Below are 19,944 nucleotides of genomic sequence, written 5' to 3' on the forward strand. Positions count from 1 at the left end.
CGAAGTTGGAAAAATTCGAGGCGACTAGATGGCGGCTCGCCAGTGCCACAAGGCCACCCTCAAAGGGAGGAGGCCGGTGCAAACTCTGCCAATTAAAGGTTTGGATACAAGGAATGAATTGAAGGAGCAGCGAGAAGAACCAGCCAAAGAGTTGGTGTAGGTCCTCTTAAGGAAAGACAAGCCCGACTGGACTATGTAGATTGGCTCCAACCTAAGTGAAGAAGGCCAGGCCAAAGTTATCAACTTTTTCCATGCCATTACAGATGCCTTTGTCGGGTCGGTGCTGGCATGTCGGGTATAAGCTCTGAAGTGATGGTTTACAGGATCAATGTAGACCTAGCTCATCGACTTGTGCGGTAGAAGAAGAGAAACTTCATCGTAGAAAGATAACAAGTCATTGACCAAGAAGTTGACAAACTCCTCGAGGCCAGCTTTGTTTGCGAGGTGAACTATTTTGATTGGCTAGCCATTATTGCACTTGTCAAAAATGGCAATAGAAAATTACGAGTTTGCACCGACCATATTGACCTAAATAAGGCTTGCCCAAAAGATAGCTTTCTGCTCCCAAGGATTGATTAGCTCATGGATGCGACCTCGGGACACCAACTGCTGACCTTTATGGACGCATTCTATGGGTACAATTAGATCCAAATAGCGCCTGAACATGTGGTGAAAATGGCCTTTTTTACTTACAAAGGTCTCTACTACTATAAGGTAATGCTCTTTGGCTTAAAGAATATAGGGACAACTTATCAATGCCTCGTTGATAAGATCTCTAAGGAGTAGATCGGCCAAAGTATGGAGGTGTATGTGGATGATATACTCATTAAAAGCTAAGTTGCAGAGCAGCAGATAGTCGACCTGGAGGAAACTTTTGCAACTCTCAGAAATTACCAGATGAAACTCAATTCGACGAAGTATACCTTCGGAGTCACTTCAAAAAAATTTTTGGGATTCATGGTGACGCAACGAGGCATTGAGGCAAACTCGGAGAAAATTCGAGCAATGTAGAAAATGCAGGCGCTAAAGACTATCAAGAAGTTCAACGCCTAATTTGTACGATTGCTGCCGATAAGGTTTGTCTCTAGATCGATAAAGTGCTGCCTGTAGTTCTTTAAGGCCCTGAAGCATCCGAAGAACTTCTAATGGGCCGAGGAGTGTCAAGAGGACTTCGACCAACTTAAGAAATATCTCAGCTTATCATCTCTCCTCACAAAACCACAGGTCGGAGAAATGCTTTGTACTTATATTTAGTCGTTTCTCCTTCTGCTATGAGCTCGATTCTAGTATGAGAAGAGAAAAGATGCTGAAAACCAACCTACTACACAAGTTGGATCCTGCGAGATGTCGAGATGAGGTACTTTAAATTGAAAAAGATGGTCTACACCTTCATCATCTCAGCTCGAAAGCTTCGATCATATTTTTTGGTCCATTCAATCCCAGTCCTTACTGACTAGTCGGTAAGGCAGATTTATAGAAGCCTAAAAATATAGGTCGGCTGGCAAAGTAGGTAGTGAAGCTCAAAGTATTTGACGTATAGTATTGGCCTCGACCATCTATCAAGGCGCAAGTGTTCGCAGACTTCTTGGTGGAATGCACTATCCCTAATGAAGATCCTGCTGAGCTCTCCAAGAAAAATAATACCATAGAATGGCCATGGATCTTACACGTAGACGGGTCGTTAAGCCTAAGGGGCAGTAGGGCTAGACACATACTCATCAACCTAGATCGAGTGATCACAGAGTACGCTCTATGGTTTGAATTCTCGGCCTTAAATAAAGAGGTTGAATATGAAGCACTCATCACCGGGCTCAAGCTTTCCATGGAGCTCAGGGTTTAGCAACTAAACATCTTCAGCGATTCACAATTGGTCATCGACCAAGTGCGAGGAGAATTCAAGGCTCGAGGACCATCGATGATCAAATATCTACAAAAGGTAAAAGACATCACCTCAGTCTTTTATAGTTTTGACATAGAACATATTTTTCGGATGGAGAATGCAAGGGCCAATCTACTGTCAAAAATGGCCACCTTGAAGACTACAGAGCTGACTAAAGCTACTTACCTCGAAGTAATGGAGACATCGAGCATCAACAAGATCGAGGTTGTGCTAAACACCATTGTCGAGCTGAGATGGATGGATCCTCTCGTCGACTTCTTGAAGGACTGAAGGCTGCCTATGAATTGGGTTGGAGCTCACTGAAAAGCGCCAAGCCGCCCACTACATCCTCCTCGACTACTAGTTGTATCGGAGGACATTCTCGCTGCTGCTCCTCAAATGCCTCTATCTGACCAAGGCAAATTATGCACTTTATGAGGTACATAAAAAAATATGTGGCAACCATCTAGGGGCAGATCTTTGGCCTACAAGATCTTACAACAAGCATACTACTGGTCGATCCTGCAAAAGGATGCAGCCAACTTCATCAAGAGGTGTGACTGATGCCAATGCCATGCAAATATCCAACGGGGATCAGCGGTTGCATTGATGTCGATCAGCACCCCTTGTCCGCTCATGCAGTGGGGATCGATATTCTTGAACCTTTCCCAGTGGCAACTAGGCAGCACAAGTTTTTCTTCATAGCTCGAATTACTGAGAAAAAAGTTCGAGACTTTGTTTGGCAAGCTATAATTTGCAGGTTCGGACTTCCTCGGATAATCATCACAGATAACGGGCTCTAGTTCTACAATGCTCGATTCAAAGAGTTCTGCACCAAGTTCGAAATCGATCACCGGTTCACTTCGGTAGCACACCCTCAAACCAACGGAGAGGTCGAGGTGACATCTCGAACAATCCTACTGAGACTAGACTGAGTTAAAAGACTATGGGACTAAGAATTATACAACATCTTATGGGCATACCAGACAACATCTCGAGTTCCCACCGAGGAGATGCCCTTCAATCTTGCTTTGGGAATGAAGGCAATGATCCCATTGGAGATCGAACTTCCATTGCTTCAGGTGAAAAACTTTGACGACCACTCAAACTCGGATTAACTCTAAGCCAACCTTGATCTACTAGAAGAAATCTAAGAACAAGCTCAAATATGCATGGCGGTGTACCAGTGGAAGGCAACTCGGTACAACAACTCAAGGGTCAAAGGCAAGCTTTTCCGACCAGTGCCTCATCTTGAGAAAGGACAAAGCATCACAACCATGAGAACTCGAAAAGCTAAACCCAAATTAGGAAGGTTCATACTAAGTAATAGAAGCAGTACAACACGAGCATATAGGCTGGAGCACCTCGGCGGCGCTCCGATCACACGAACTTGGAACTCTGATAACCTTCACATCTATTATCAGTAAGGTTCATTATAGTCCGAGCTTCTAATTAAAATTTTCTTGTTGTATTTCTAACTTTCAAATCGGACTATCATGACAAGCATATTCGACTTGGAACACCTTGGGTCAACTTGGGACCACCTCAAGCCGAGTTTATTCGAAGTTTCTATGGGACAAACTCTGAGAGATCAACAAAGAAGACACCACAGGCCAACCTGGAACCTCCTCAAGCCGAGCTCACTTGGAATTCCTCTGGAGACAAACTCCAGAGAGGTCAACTAAGGAGACACCCCGAGCCCACCTGGGACCTTCTCTAGTCGAGCTCACTCAGAATTAATCTGGAGACAAACTCTAGAGAGACTGAGGAGTTCAAGATAAGCTAAAAATCCTTGCCGATCCCTTTGTCGGAACTGAATATAAGAAGAAGCATCAAAGAAAAGTTTGGGGCAACGACCCAAACTCAAGAAAAAAGTAAACGACGCATGCAATGACCGAACATAGGTACTTTGAAAAAATTTTGTACCTTCGTTACTTTAGAATATATATATTGACCTTGGCAAAGGCTGAGCAAAAAGCTATGTACATCAACCTCGACAAAGTCCAAGCAAAAAATGAAGTACATCGAGCTCAGCTAATCCAAGCCAAAAAGCAAAAAATGAAAAGACAAAGAACTTCATTCTTCGCCTTCTCCCCTATCACCATTATCGATATTATCACCGCTGACGCCGCCAACATCGTCGCCTTCATTGCCGTCGATGTCGGGTCAGGCTGGAAGCCAGAGAAGTCCAACCCTGAAAACAGTTGCTAACCTGAGCTCGACATTCCTCGAAGCCCTTTGCGAACGCATCGAGCGCATTCTTGGCGAACTCATCCTGGAGCTAGCCCAAGGTGAGATGCTCCTCGATTGCTTTAGCAGCCCTCTTCTTGGCTTGGATGACCAGCTCCCTGGCCTCAGTGACCTTCCCCTCGGCTTAGAGGATGAGCTCCTAGGCCTCGACAGTATTTTGTTCGGCTTAAGCCAGCTTCACAAAAAGCTCCACAACCTTCTCATTGGCAGTTCGAAAAGCCTCCCTAGCCGTGCGTAGTTGGCTCTCCATAATTATTGTCTGGGTCTGTGCGGCCGAGGCTTAGACTTCTATCGACTCGACCTTGTCTTCAGCAGCCTTCACCCTCTACTCAGCCTGCCAGGCTCCCTCTTAGGCAGCCTTCAGCTTTACCTCAAGTTCTGAGCCATGCCTCTTGAGCGTTGAGATCGACTCATATGTGTAGGAGACCTCGTGGGCATGCTGAAAAGAAGAGCAATTAGTAACCGAAGGGAATGACTTGGCAAAAAAACCTGCAAAGCAGAGACTTACCCGGATAGTCAAGGAGAAGGTCTCGTTGATCAGTTCTTGGTCATTGAAGGAGTGCATGAGCTCCTTGTCGGCTTGGAGCCGCATAGCTCGCACCTTCTCCTTCGCCACCCCAAAGGTCATCAGGGTCGAGTCGGAGTCTTGGACCGACCACTTTGGGACGAAGGTCCTGGAGGTGCTGGCTCGGGCTGATGAGACCTCCTCAGCTAGGACGGACGAACCTAGGCCAGACCGAGCTGAGGTATGGGCCTCGTAGGATGACTGGAGAAAAGGCAGGGCAGCAGATGGTTGGGCGAGAATGACCTCCTTAGGAGGGGTCGACTTGATTGGCGACACAATCTCAACCTCGAGGTCAAGCTTCACATTCTTCTTCCGAGGTTCCAGCACCTCAGGGGAGACCTCAAAAACCAAGGTCTCTACAGCAGCAACAGCAGCCCTAGCAGCACCTTCAGTAGTAAGGCTTGAGAAGGATTTCTCCCTTAGCTTCTTCTTCTTCTTCTGGGAGGTCTCGCCCCCGGACGCAGCGACCAACCTCTTCTGCAGCTTCTTGTGGATCACTGCCAAGTCGGTCTTCATCGCTACGATAGCTGCAAAACCAAAGACAATATTAGACGATAATTTTGGAAAGAAAACATAGGAGAAGTCTAGAAAAAGTTTGCCGTGGGGGTCGGCTGGGCTCAAACCGACATCGATTAGCATCTCTTCAGACAACAACTCCTGCAATGCAGAAATCTTGGATCGAGATTTCAGAAGTGTGTCCAAGAACACTTGATCATCGCTAGACAACCTTAGAGGCCGATTCAAATTTCTCCAAGATATCCTCCATAGGGTTTCAAACCATCATGGCTGCTCAATAAAAATAAAGAAGAATCTTCCTTTCCATCCATGGATGGAAGAGGGGGTACCTCGAATCAACTAGTAGTTTTTATGAGGAGAAAAGTACCACTAGTTACAGTCCTGAGGGTGCCTATTCAAAGTGAAGCACCCCCAGAAGAGGAAAACTGAGGGCGGATATTCCAAAAGAGGCAGAGATAAAAGAAGCCGATGAGGACCCGCCACGATTTCGGGACCAATTGTGGCGATACGAGACAATAAACCCTCATTAGCTGGACAAAGAAAGGATGGAAGGGGAGTCTTAGCCTAGCCCTAAGAGTCTCCTCGTACAGGTTGAGTCAATAAGGAGGGGGGGGGGGGGTGAGTCACTAGGTTATTGGGACCGGCGAGCTCAAAGACGAACTCGGGAAGTATGAAGTGCTGGGCTCGAACAAGATCTATTTTCTCCTATATGAGGACGAACACCTCATAGTCTAGGCGCGATCGAATCTTGGACTTAGCCAGAGGCAACAACTGTCGTGCTTGAGGAGAGTGGTCAAACGACCGGCTCCCCTCCAAGGCATTGATCTCAGCTTCATTCATGGTGAAAGGGATGAAGAGAAAGAAGAAGGAAAAGACGAAGATAAGAAGAAAGGGCCGAGCGGCCAAGGAACAGGTACTCGCCGGAAATAGAAGAGCATGGAGGACGTCGGAGTTAGAGAAAGGGGACTTCGCCAGAGTGCCACCTAGGAGCTTGGACACTTGAGCACTCCGACGGAGGGGCAAATGAAGCAAGTGTGTAAACTAAAGGGAGGAGCTGCTCTTATATAGAGGAGCGAACGACTCTAGTCATAGCGTTGATTTAACTATTTGAACAAATTCAATTACGTGTCAGTTTGGAATATGCCGCAAGCGATCCTTCAGAATCGTCGCATTAATTATGCCACAGGACAATCCTGTAATCATAATGCCTCGGGAAACCCCAGTTCAGTGACACTTCGAGAAGAACAATCGACACATTAAATGCCCCCTGACAAAAGCCATATCCTCGAATCGAGGTGACGACGTGACTTCCATCACCCGAACTGAAATGCAGCTTGGCCTCGGAAGTGGGGAGCAAGTGATAAGAGAATTATTGGACACCTCGACTTTGGACCGGAACGACCTCCTTGATCTCGGTATAAAGTGAGATAAACAACTTCGACCCTAGCCAAGGAGCCAGTCAGCCGAGGTGCCAATTAGCTGAGGAGCCAATCAACATGTGCCGGAAAGAACTGACAGTTCCGGCAACCAGTAATTGTGGCAGCTCTACATTTGACATGCAATCAGTATCATATGCCGCTCATGCAAAATGATGCCTACATCGCATTCTTATACGATTGTTTCTTTTTTGTGCACGCACGTGCGTGAGTGTTTGAGGAAAGAAAAGTATCTTTATAAATTTATAACCAGCATAAAAAATTCGAATCTACTGTAAGATTTTTTTTACTGAAATATAAATAATTCATATTTAATGCTAAATTATCTACCCACATTACCAGTTGTAGATTTATTTATAAAAAATATTTACACCAAGAATTTGACCATCTATTTTGAAAAATCAACAGCACAGGCACCATAACTCCAGTTTTTTAAATGTCTCTTAACCTTCAAATCTCTAATAAATGCTTGAGAGATAATTAAAAATGTAAAATTTGTTAGGATAACAATAAGTCAACTCATCTTGTAATCTACAAGCGATATTTGAAGTGCCATGTAGCACATACTGATGTACTTGAAAAAGGAAAATAGAATTATAGGTTACTCATAGCTTGGTGCCTAAATGCCTAAGAACATATCATGTAAACTTACGGATACAAAAATTCAAGTAGACGTTTGAGTGAATCTGCTGTGGGACAATTGCCAAAACGTAGATATTATTTTACACATGCATGTAAATAATGGCTTTGTAAAAATTATAATTTTCTAATATCTAAATGTCGGGAATCATAGTGACCAGTATTATCCTGTGATAATTCACCCCTTTCAACATGCATTAATAATTTTAAAGAATTTTTGCAACCTTTATCTTCAAGTTATGTGCTTGTCATTTTTAGTCTTAAATTTCTGATTGAAGAATGCAGAGGAGTGGGAAGCCTATGATAAACGATTGAAAGTTACAAGAAAACATTAAAAAAATATCTTAGATAATGCTAGATAACGCTTTTATAGTAACAATTCATAACATACTATAAATATATGGGACAACATTTAGTGGTTATGAATGTTATTTCTAGTTGCATTGTTAAAATGTCACAAGAATCAATTTCTCGTTGGGTGTTCAAAGACGCATACCGAGTTGAGTACAGGACGCTAAAAGCCACATAAACCCACCCATGACTCAACATTATTAGATTGTTTCGAGTCATTTGTCTATTCAGCCGAGAGGCCATTGCTCTCTCGCAGGGGTGGCAAAAATTGAGCCAAAAAACCTGTGCCAATCCAATCTATTTCGATCGAGTTTGGATCAAGAGTCTTTTCAGTTAGGGTCTCGTGGGTCAGATTTCTTGACCCAAACTTTAAAGGATTAGATATGGGTAAAAGTTTTGGCCCAACTTAGATTATGAGGGAAGAATTCTATTTGGGTGGAAATAGTTTAAAATAGTCCAGATTGGGTTGAGTCATGATCTAAGAAGAAGAAAAAACGAGTGATTAATCTTTTCTAAATGCTAGTTATTTAAATCATTTTAGAAAGTGGTCAGTAGGCATTGTAAGTATTTGATATGATAGATGAGCATAGATTTACTAGGGATCAAATCTTAGCGTGGTTTTATTTGGGCTTAAATCTTGCAAAATAGATTAGGTTAGCATTAAATGGGCAACCCAAAATGACTCATGGTTGGGTGTAGGTAGAGGTCTTGGCCTGACGCTTGATCAGGCATAGGTCAAGGTTTTGTAAGTTGTTATTTTTAATTGACCCGAAATAGACATATATGCATGCAAACATGAATGATACCCAAACGATTTCATATGTTACACCTGTACTACTCAGAATGACCAAGTTGGCTGATTATATGTCAATCAAACATATTAATTACTAACTAAAACGGTAGAAAACGAATCCCTCCACCATTTTAGTTACTTGCATATCTTACTGTATCGTTTCTGACCCAACCAAAAAAATCTAAAACAAGAATATAGTTGTACACATTAAATTTCACACTCCAACAAGCCATCATAAAAATTCTTTATGTTCAACCAGTTAGGATTACAATGGACCTCTCCAGGACCACCTTGCCTCCTCCATTTTCTCCAGCAATTCCTCCATAAGATCTTGCCCAAATTTGACAGCTGCCATGGACTAGATCTGTAATAACACTATTACATGTATCTCTTAAGAGTGTGAAAGAAAGAAATTGCAACACAGCTATAGAAGGCCTGAAAACAGGAAGAGCATAATATCCAACATGCAAGCCTTGAAGCTAGCAAGTGCAATCAGTTTAAGCATTCATGTTATTTCAATAACAACAGCAAACTTGCCTCTATTCAGAATATAACAAACCAAGCCCAAAAAGTGCCAAGTATTTTTTTTTGGATGTCGAGAGCTGCGAAAACACACCATGGCCCCCTCATTTTTGCAGTAGTATATACATGAAGCTCCTGCTACAGACCACCCCTTAGAGCAAGCACGAGATGAAGTACAGAACCACCCTCGATGTTGTAGTCCTTGGCAGTCTTGTCATCAGCGAGCTGCTTTCCTGCATATATGAGCCTGCATAAGGAGATGAAATGCTGAGATCTTCGGGAAATGCAACCTGATAGAGAGAGACACCTCAAAAAACAAAACAAGCTGCCAAAAGTTCAGCCAGTATTAGTAATAGACCATCCTTCACCACCTAGGAGTTTTGATATTAGCCACCTAAACTAAACAGAAATTGCTCTCATTATAAAAAAGAATGCAAGGTTATAATTTTGTAGTTAAAAGATACAAACAAAGTTTGTTTGCCATGGTAGAGAAGCACAAATGATTTTGCAGTATAAAGTTACAAGGGAGAAAAAACATATTGACTGGAAGCTCACCAGTAAGCTTATACTACCATTCAAAAAACACTACTTATACAATGAGTAAGGATTTATTAACCTTGCTACCATCAGTATGCGATTAAAGTAATTGCAACTTCAAGGGACAATTCACAAATAAGTCATCTGAAAAAGATGAAGGATACCACTAATATACTAAAAATATCACGTCATTCTTCACCTGAGATCGCTATGCCACGGAGTTCCAGTTTTGCACTAGCATGGGCTGCAACTCTATCTATAAAGTTTAACTCGAAGTTTATTAGTGCAAGATACGTCACAGGCTATCTACATTATGAATCTGAATCCACAGTAACACTAGGGAGCCACAACATTCTCGGAGCAAAACGGTGGAAAGTCAACTTTGTTTCACATACCAGTAATAAATAATCTACAAGAATGCCTAAAAATATAAAAAATGAAAAAAGAAAGAAATTTGGATATTTCTTGCCAATGAACCAACCAGCCACAACTAGGGCGCTAGTAGTGCTGGAGGGCCAAGTACATGATGAACCATATAAATCAAGAATGCTCTCTCTCTCTCTCTCTCTCTCTCTCTCTCTCTCTCTCTCTCTCTCTCTCTCTGCATGAGTGTGTTGGTCAAATCCCACCACCTTCATTTGTTAGTAACTACACTGCTATCCTTCAAGTTCATGAAACTAAAGAAGCCTGATCAAGGTCTATGTGAAACAGCAGAAAAAATCCATTAGCCGCAATCTGCAATAAACCTAATTCTAATTTTAAAAGTTTGACAGAGAGGAAACATAAAGTAGGCAAAAGATAACCTTCAATATTTATATGTAAGATCAATGTAGCTGGTAAAATGGAAGGGATAATCTGTAGCTAATTGCTTACCTAATCATCTAAAAGACTACATTCAAGAAGACAAACTGGAACGCCAATTTAAGATTTTAGCCACAATTTAGTAGCTCAGCTGTTTGGAATCATTGTTCAGAAATTTGGAACGAGAGCTAGCCAAGTTTGGAAATAATCCAGCAGGTTTCAAGGAAAGTTTCTAGTACAGAATATCCCTTCCATGCTGTTAGAAATTTGGAAAGTTTCTAGTACAGAAATTAACCATGCTGATAAGCAAGTTTCAAGGAACAAGGAGAATAACAAGAGAATATCATCTGAAATTGCACCTTAAAGTACAAAGTGCCAAGCAAGACCAAATGTCAATATAAAACCTAATAACACTAATTAGATGAAAGTCAAATTCTAAAGAAATTTCTGTTAGACATAACATGATGTGAACTGCAAATATTAAAATGGAATAATATTTTCATGGAGATAAATGATCCTATAGAAAATAGATCTGAAGATATACTAGACGACACAGATGTCATGAGAACAATAGCAGCTAAGACAGATCAGATAGCTTATATAAGACAAATTTCAAAGAAAAAGTACCTTTGCTGGACCGGTGGAATCCCTTCTTTCTCCTCAACTCGCTCCTTGATCCTATCAATGGTATCAGTAGGCTCAATGTCAATTTCAATTTCCTTTCCAGTAAGTGTCTTCACCTTAATCATTGTTCCACCCCTAAGTCTTAAAACCAGATGCAGCGTTGACTCTTTTTGAATGTTGTAATCAGCCAAGGTTCGACCATCCTCCAACTGCTTTCCAGCGAAAATCAATCTTTGTTGATCTGGGGGTATACCCTCCTTGTCCTGCGGCATCATCCATAAAACACTCAATCTAATATTAAAGAACAGAGATGTCTTGAACCTTGAAAAGCATGAAACCATGTTGTTCAACCATGGACATTGCTTTAAGCACAAAGCATCGCTGTTAATGTTGTAAAACCAATTTTCACATTATATTTATATAGGCCTTGGATTGAGTAACCACGAATGTCTGAATTTTGTTAAAGAAATTTCAGAATATTTCTAGCTTAGAGAGAGGTTCCTAGAGCATAAAAATTGACAAAAAAGCCTTAAGTTGACATGTACAGAGCCCTTGCTAGCTCTACAGATTAACAATTTTATATAACCTCAATTTTTTTAATTTACAATCTTATTAATTAATCTATATAAGAACTTTATTATAAATTATAGATCAGAGCAAGGTTCACTATCCCGGTATTAGACCCTATACCGATATCATGCTGGTACAATATCAGTATGCTCGGTATGGGGGTTGGCTCGGTGTACCAAGTCATGGTATGCTCCCATACCAAGATTCATTTCGGTACTTGTACAGTATGGTATGCCTGGTACAGGGTGTTATGCACTAGTACAACAAACCTTGGATCAAAGTCATAAATATTTCTACTTTCATATCACACCGATTCAACACAAAGAAAACAATTATTCAATGAAAACAAGAAAATGTTCTTAGATGCAAAACCTATGTTATTAGAATTAACAAGTAAATGATAAAGTAAATTTTAAAGAAAAGACCGATCTAGCACAGTAGGTATTACAAATTATCTCCACACTAGTTACAATGCAATTAGTTGGTAATGGATTTCAGAAATCAAATGTCCATACTAGTTCCAAAGAGAAGATTTTGGGAATAAAAACGCGTGAATAGGTACATATAGATCGGAGAGAATGAAGCTCCCAATCTGGATACAGTCCAGCACAAATCAGCCAAGAGTCCTAGGCCACCAATAATGATGGAAATTAGTGATCTCACCACTTGTGATTTTTTCTAGGTCAAAAGAAACAAAGCTTTAGGGGTAGCAATGGGACGGTGGGCCAAGATGAGACGTGACTATTAGGGAAAGCCTAGCAACCCAAACCTAGCCTATTTGTTAAATGGGTTAGAAATCCAAAATCAAACCTGATCTCTATATCAAATAGATCACCCAACCTGGCCTACATAACCCATTTAATAAACAGCCCAGATTGGCTAGGTTTGCGATAACATATTAAATAGATCTTAAATAGGTTAAAGAGATCTTACATAGGTTAAACGGGTTAAACATGTCTTAAACAGGTTGGTTGTAACCAAGGTCCGCCGTACCGGTACCAGTCGGCGTACCGGTGGCGGGCCGGACCGGTACGTACCGGCCAGTATCGGTACAGTACCGGCCGGTACCGCGAGCCAAAAACCACAGCGCCTCGCGCTGTCGTTCTAAAAAAAAAAAAAAATTCGTACCGGTGCGAACCGGCCGGTTCGCACCGGTACGAGGCCGGTACCGGCCGGTACAGGCTCCGTACCGGCCGGCCGGTACCGGTCTAGGACCGGACCGGTACGTACCGGCCCGTACCGGCCGGTACGGCATTCCATGGTTGTAACTATGTCTACCTGACCCAATTACTAAACGAGTTGAATGGGTTTGACAAGTCAAAACTATAAATCCAAATCCAACCCATTTAATAAACGGGTTAGGTCGGGTCGACTTGTATATAATCCAAACACATTTATGCCAAACTTGAACCTGTTTATCTTATGTTGGTTGCAGGTTAGTTTAGAAGGTCGGGTCATAAATTGTCAGTCCTAGTAAGCTTTACAAAATCTTAGTAGAGTATTAAAAGTAAGAAAAATTATTTCCAAATGCAAAATGTGACAACTTATGAGCAATGTCCATTTCCAAATTAATCCAAGGAGGCATATATTTCCAAGGTTCATTTGGTTGGGGTATGTCAAATTATGGGATACTCTGACAAATTCTGAGAATCATTTATCTTAGAAAATGGTTGCTGGAAAAAATAAATTTTACCACATTTGGTTGGTGAAAAAATTGCCCCAAAAAATAGCATCGAAAAAAGATTACTATGTTTGATTGGAAGTAATCTTACATAGAAATATTGCAAAATTTTCAAAAATGCCGTTGAATAAACAATTCAATTAATAACATTTTCTCTCAGTTCATGTAGTGGCCATTTATGGCCCACTTACATAAATGCTATAAATATTTTTAAATCGATTATATCTATTAGAAAATATATTTCATATTATAAAAAAAAATAAGTATGTTTTGGTATGTAAATACATACATCAATTATTTATTAATAATTAATATTTATTAATAAATATATTAATATATTAAATAAATATTAATGATCAATATATTGATATACTTATAATATATTAATATATTATTAATATAACATATGTTAATTATATAATATAATTAATATAATATTAATATAATATAAAAGAGGGTATTTTCGTCAAGAAATAATAATTTTGGATTACCTTCACTTGATAATTTAGTGTGCAAAAACAAATACCACCCTGGGTTGTATTTGTTTTACCTTCCCTTTCAGAAAAATAGACATGGAACCCACTATGTATTTTACCATCTCTCTCGTCTGCTTTTCATACCAAACATATTAATCTGACATGAAATTTATTTTTTCATACTAGATTACCCCCAAACAAACAGATCCAAAGAATCTTCTTTTATTTTTCCAAAGAAAAGAACCTTCTTTTGTTTTCGGCTCAATAAGCCTTAAATTGGGCTAAAGGTTAAGCAAGCATGAAGTAATTTATTTTCAAAAATTTTCTCAACTAGCTCACTTATAAGAACATCTTTTGTGGCTGATGAACAAATTTGAACTGGATTATTTATTTCACTTTTGTATTGAGGTGGATTTCTCAAGATAGTCCAAGATTGAGAGGATTTACTTGAGCAATATTTTAAATCTAATACCATCCTTCCATAAAGAATGCAATAAGAATAACAACAAATTAGCTCTTACCACCTAGACAGATCCAAATTGGCTTGTTCCCAATTGGTTTTGTCTTGATCTACCTATGTATCCAACCTTTCCAATTCTCTCATAGTCCAAAAACAACTTCCAAATCTAGGTGAAATTCATATGCTAACTCCCTGGTTGCATGAACTTAGATTGTATAACTAATCAGGTAGGTTTGCGGTCTCTCCAACTGGTATTCTAGGTTTTGTAGCAAGCCCACACTCCCAATTGGTTTTGTCTTAAACTACCTTTGGGCATGTATCCAACCTTGCCAATTCTCTCGTACTCCAAATATAACTTCCAAATCTAGGTGAAATCCATATGCTTACTCCCAGGTTGTATAAACTTAGATTTTATAACTAATCAGGTAGGTTTTCCTTCGCTCCAATTGGTATTCTAGGTTATATAAAGCCCATGTTCCTAAAATTGCACTAGTAAAGAATCTAATAGAAACATATAGAGTTGATACTAGGTTGAGAAATAAATATAGAATGTTCACAAACCTTGACAGATCATATTGTATCTGAAAAGATCAACCTGACCCTTTTCAATCATTCTCCACCTGATTTTCAACTGCTTTCACCATTAAGTTAGTCGTCCATTCAAAGAAAAGAAGGAACATGAAATTTTCGATTCAACAAGGTTAGCCTTGCAAAGAGAGGTATCATCAATATGATTTGATCAACAACACAATAAATCTCCAACTAAAACTTTAAAAATCCTAATCACTGTATATGTGTGTGTATACAACACGCACATATGCACACATATGTATGTGCATACAACATATATATACACACATATATAACTAGAAAAGTATAAATAAATCAGAAGAGTTAATGAATAAATATACACTATATTATAAAAAGAAGGGTTTCAAATTTCAACTGTAGATTCTTTTCTACCATGTTTCTGGACAAAATACCGTTCCTACTTTTTTCCTCTCTTGATTAAATAGGCCACTTTAAGTAAATATGGGAGATATCACACCTTTTTTCTTATTTCAAGTTTTCTACCTGCTCAAATTTGTAGTTGCGCCACTCTCACTGGTCTCTCTTTATCTCTCCCCACCCTATCCTCCAAAAAAGAAAAGTCATGCAAGATTTCAGCCAATCTCTTTCTTATGGAATGTGGAACCATCCCGAACCGCCTGGTTCGAAGCATACCGAGCCATGCCGGTAGCGGACCGGGGCGGTTTCTGCATTCAAAACAGTAAATTGGCAGGTAGAGGGAGAGGGAGAAGGAAAGAGAGAAAGAGAGAGAGAGGAAGGGAGAGGGAGAGGGAGAGGGAGAGGGAGAGGGAGAGAGGGCCGCCGAAGGGCCCCTGAATAGCTGGAGCAACGACTTCGCTCCTGGATCCCTTTTTTATTTTGAAAATTTGAAGTGAAGTCGGCGATGGATTTGCCAACTTCACTTAAAATTTGGACTTCTTTTTTTTATTTTAAAAATTTTAAGTGAAGTCGGCAAACCCATCGCCGACTTCACTTAAAATTTTAAACATAAAAAAGAAGCCCCAATGGACCTCTTTTTCGAAAGATACAAAGGTCCGAAGGGTGGAGCCCCTACTCCGGCCCTTCAGGGCCCCTCCGACAACTCTCACTCCCTCTCCCTTCATCTCCCCCTCTCTCTCTTTTCCTTTCTCCCATTCTCCATCTCCGGCTCCCTCACCCATTATGCTATGTTGGTACGGGCTCAGCAAGGAACGGCACAGGAGCTTACCAAACCTTGGCCGACTAGTATGGGCTCCGAAACCGGCATAGCATACCTTGCTCTCTCTATTTCCTCCGTGCACACGTGCACCTAGACTTCGATGAATAACCTCAAAAGAAGAGGAGAGATTCACATCGAAATTTGTTTTGAAGGTGATGTTCTCTATTGACAGATGCTGAAATGGGGTTCCTTCTTGAATTCCGCAATATATTATTGATCTATGGATCTTATTCTACTATCTAGTGCTCAAAGTTGGAATATTTTGTTGGTTGGCAGGTGGAGAAAGATCAAGTTCTTCAAGAGTAATAAGAAATGCATGTAGGTGAGAAGGAGCTCCATAGGGTCAAAATGAAGAAGCATGATATTTTGAAGAGGAAGAGAAGAGGTCCAAGTCCAACATGGAGGAGGAGGAAACCTGATGGGGAAGTGCACAGCAACCCTGCCCTTGCCAGGTATTCATTTAGGAATGGATTTCATTTAATTATTGTCATGCAATGGTGCTTAGAATAAATGCTTGAATAGGAGGAAATTGATATTCTTGTTGATTTCTGGAAATTTTGTTTATTAAATATTTGCCTTGTCACAATAACATTGTGTTTGTTTATACTTACACGGAAAATACCAGAAGACCTCTTTTTTCTCTAATTGATTATTGCCATGTGATGATGAAATCAGAAGCAAAGTTGGAATATGTGGAAATTGATATCTCATCATATCTTGGAAACCCATTTTTATTTTTCTGCATCTTAGTTGGTCATCTGGTTTGACATGTTTTCAGCTTCCTTGATCTGATAAGTTTTGTTTTTTGTCGGATTTTGATTGAACAGAAGTAGCCTCATCTATTCTTCCTTTCAAAATTGAGAGGAAACCTTCCAATTGCAATTGTAATCCATAAGAGTTGAGCTCCTTTGACATCTAATCCTCTACAACTTTGATGAATCTTTTGTGAACAATAATCACCACTCACTACAAGTTACTTCTCTTACCTATACCTGCACAGCCCTTAGCTTACATCTTTAGCCACAGATATCTCACCCAATGCCGTTGCAGGGAGCTTTCTCCAAGGAGATTAAGAAATCCTTTGCAGTGACCACAGCAGAAATCTCATTTCTCTCCTTTTTAATTTATTTTATACCTCTACCTAAGAGGTTAAAGAAGAGATTGACTATTAGTATTACAATTTAGGAAGATTTTTGACCCAAATCCTGTAAAATTTCTAAAGGATTAATTAGCTATGGTGTTCCGGTCTCCATTTAATATTGCAATGAAGTATTCTAAGCTCAGCAATGCGTAAAAATTCCGACCCTAAATTGAACCTTCATCCATTGAGATCATATCTGCCTTTCTTACATGCCATAGAACAACCTACATCTAATAGTCTCACCTTTGAGAGCTGGCTCGTCTCCCATGGTGGTTGAAGTATTGATATTCTTAGTATAGTCCCCTCTCCTTGGCATACCCTCTTAAGGTCCAGCAACTGTATGCCTCTTTATTCAAAGTATTTTGTTGACCACCTTACAAGCAATTCGAAGAAATCATCTTTGATGTTTTAACGTATCTATCACATCTTTAATGGTGGATGACAATATCAGCCAAAAGAAAAACAATTCAAAATGAAAGACTCTATAGTCATTATACAAAAAGGACTTCTTTGCGCTATCCCATAACTTATTTCCTTTTCTTAAAAAAAAATAAATGAAGCACATGTACCATGTCTTGTAAAGGAATCCGGCTTCTTTTGCCAGCAAAAACAGCATCCTCTTTAAAATATACAATTGGAAAATCATTTTCATAATTGGATCCAATGTTTAAAAGTTTAAATTCTTATAATGAGTCTACTTTCAAGGCCATCCTACATTGTCTCTATAAATTACTTTTCAAAAAGATGGAAGACAAACTTAAAACCCAGGGAAGAAGAAATCACTCTCTCATGCCTATGACACATGAAATTAGCCTAAAAGAAAACAAAATAAAATAAGTAATTCTCGGGACATCATACATGTATATTTACTTTGCTGTAGCAGAATACATAAGAAATCAAAATGTCAAAATAATATCCTTTCAAATTAAAATCGAAGATAAAAAATACAACATATAGGCAAAAACTAACACACCGGACACTGCCTTCACTTGCTTCACAACTATGAAATATGATGACAATGCCACCTTCTAGGTTCGAATCTTGAACTCTCCCCCAGTGCATGAGCAGAGAAGGGTGCCAATCAGCTGGACTAAGTCCTATTGGCATGCCACCTACTAAGTCCTATTGGCATGCCACCTACTTTTATTCCAGCCCAACTGTAACATCATTGTAATAATGCCCTTATGGATTTTGCCTTCATAAGTTATGTATACAACACGCGTATGCTTCTCAGACCAACACTGCAGTACTAACCATAGTCCTGCATCGCCGATACAAGGGTGTGCTCCATGCCAAGCATTTACCATAATCATATTCATTATCATCTAGCCTTTAAACGGCATTGGCTTTACGGATCCTAATTTAGTTACATTGCATAGTTTCCGACATATTTCTACGCCCGGCTGTCGACCATACATCAACACTCCTCCTGACGTCAATCCTGTTTTGGATCCATTATATAGTACAATTACTACTATTTATTAAGACCATAATTAGAACACCTACCATGATGAATCAAATATCACAAAGAAAATAATCTTGCCACCCTCCATGGTAGGAGCAGCCGTCTCCTATCTAGTTTACCCTCTCCAACAAGCACAGGAGACTGGCATATCAAGCAATCAAAAACACTGGATCAAATCCATCAAAAGAAAAAGGAGAAAACAAGTGAATTAATGTATAACAACTAAAAAGAGGGGGAGAAAAAGAATCAATCAAGTTGAGAATATGACAAGATCAGGAAGAGAACCAATTCGCTCAATCTATGATCGATGGATTCCTATCGTATCAAAAGATCGACAGATGGGCGAGAACAAAGACAACCCTAGAGCAAAAAGGGGCCTTGGAGGGAGGAGGAGACCTGGATCTTGGCTTTGACGTTGTCGATGGTGTCGCTGCTTTCGACCTCGAGAGTGATGGTCTTCCCGGTTAGGGTTTTCACGAAGATCTGCATCGTGTCTGCTCTCTGGGTGAAGCTGGGGTGCGCGAGGAGTCGCCTCGCCTCGATCTGCTGCTGGCCTTCCGCTGCGTCACTTCATTCAAAGCTTGCTGCGTCAGGTCGAATGTTTATTTGTTTGAGATTAAAAGCGTGTAGACAAAGTACCAGCTTGGTCGTCGCAAGGTCCAATAAAAGAATAACAATAAGAATAACAATAACAATAACAATAATAATAATAATAATAATAATAACAATAATAATAATAATAATAATAATAATAATAATAATAATAATAATAATAATAATAATAATAATAATAATAATAATAATAATAATAATAATAATAATAATAATAATAATAATAATAATAATAATAATAATAATAATAATAATAATAATAATAATAATAATAATAATAATAATAATAATAATAATAATAATAATAATAATAATAATAATAATAATAATAATAATAATAATAATAATAATAATAATAATAATAATAATAATAATAATAATAATAATAATAATAATAATAATAATAATAATAATAATAATAATAATAATAATAATAATAATAATAATAATAATAATAATAATAATAATAATAATAATAATAATAATAATAATAATAATAATAATAATAATAATAATAATAATAATAATAATAATAATAATAATAATAATAATAATAATAATAATAATAATAATAATAATAATAATAATAATAATAATAATAATAATAATAATAATAATAATAATAATAATAATAATAATAATAATAATAATAATAATAATAATAATAATAATAATAATAATAATAATAATAATAATAATAATAATAATAATAATAATAATAATAATAATAATAATAATAATAATAATAATAATAATAATAATAATAATAATAATAATAATAATAATAATAATAATAATAATAATAATAATAATAATAATAATAATAATAATAATAATAATAATAATAATAATAATAAT

At 38.6% G+C, this 19,944-nt stretch overlaps 1 protein-coding gene across 2 annotated transcripts; it reads right to left on the reverse strand.

The window, feature by feature from the left end:
• Window positions 1-8,611: 8,611 nt before the first annotated feature.
• LOC103723811 (ubiquitin-NEDD8-like protein RUB2) lies at window positions 8,612-19,086 on the reverse strand. Of its 2 annotated transcripts, none has more exons than XM_088715379.2 (3): window positions 18,871-19,086; window positions 10,917-11,176; window positions 8,612-9,345 (listed from the first exon to the last, which is right to left on the reverse strand). In XM_088715379.2, the coding sequence occupies exons 1-3, from the start codon at window positions 18,961-18,963 to the stop codon at window positions 9,288-9,290; spliced, it is 411 nt and encodes a 136-aa protein (XP_088571505.1). In that variant the 5' UTR covers window positions 18,964-19,086; the 3' UTR covers window positions 8,612-9,287. The 2 variants fall into 2 exon arrangements, with proteins under 2 accessions (XP_088571505.1, XP_038987161.1); XM_039131233.3 differs by having other exon boundaries at window positions 8,612-9,198; window positions 18,871-19,085.
• Window positions 19,087-19,944: the final 858 nt, after the last annotated feature.

The sequence above is a fragment of the Phoenix dactylifera genome, chromosome 2, assembly GCF_051530095.1.
Source record: "Phoenix dactylifera cultivar Ajwa chromosome 2, Ajwa_hap1_PhDact_Kaust_v1.1, whole genome shotgun sequence".
In the NCBI taxonomy this organism is placed as follows: Eukaryota; Viridiplantae; Streptophyta; class Magnoliopsida; order Arecales; family Arecaceae; genus Phoenix; species Phoenix dactylifera.

What these genes read in the sequence shown, in the direction of transcription:
- LOC103723811 (XM_039131233.3), bottom strand. Translation starts at nt 18,963, where the DNA reads ATGCAGATCTTCGTGAAAACCCTAACCGGGAAGACCATCACTCTCGAG. An exon ending in ACGTCAAAGCCAAGATCCAG is followed by an intron (nt 11,177 to 18,870) that starts GTCTCCTCCTCC and finishes ATGATGCCGCAG; the next exon opens with GACAAGGAGGGTATACCCCC. An exon ending in ATTCCACCGGTCCAGCAAAG is followed by an intron (nt 9,199 to 10,916) that starts GTACTTTTTCTT and finishes CTCCTTATGCAG; the next exon opens with GCTCATATATGCAGGAAAGC.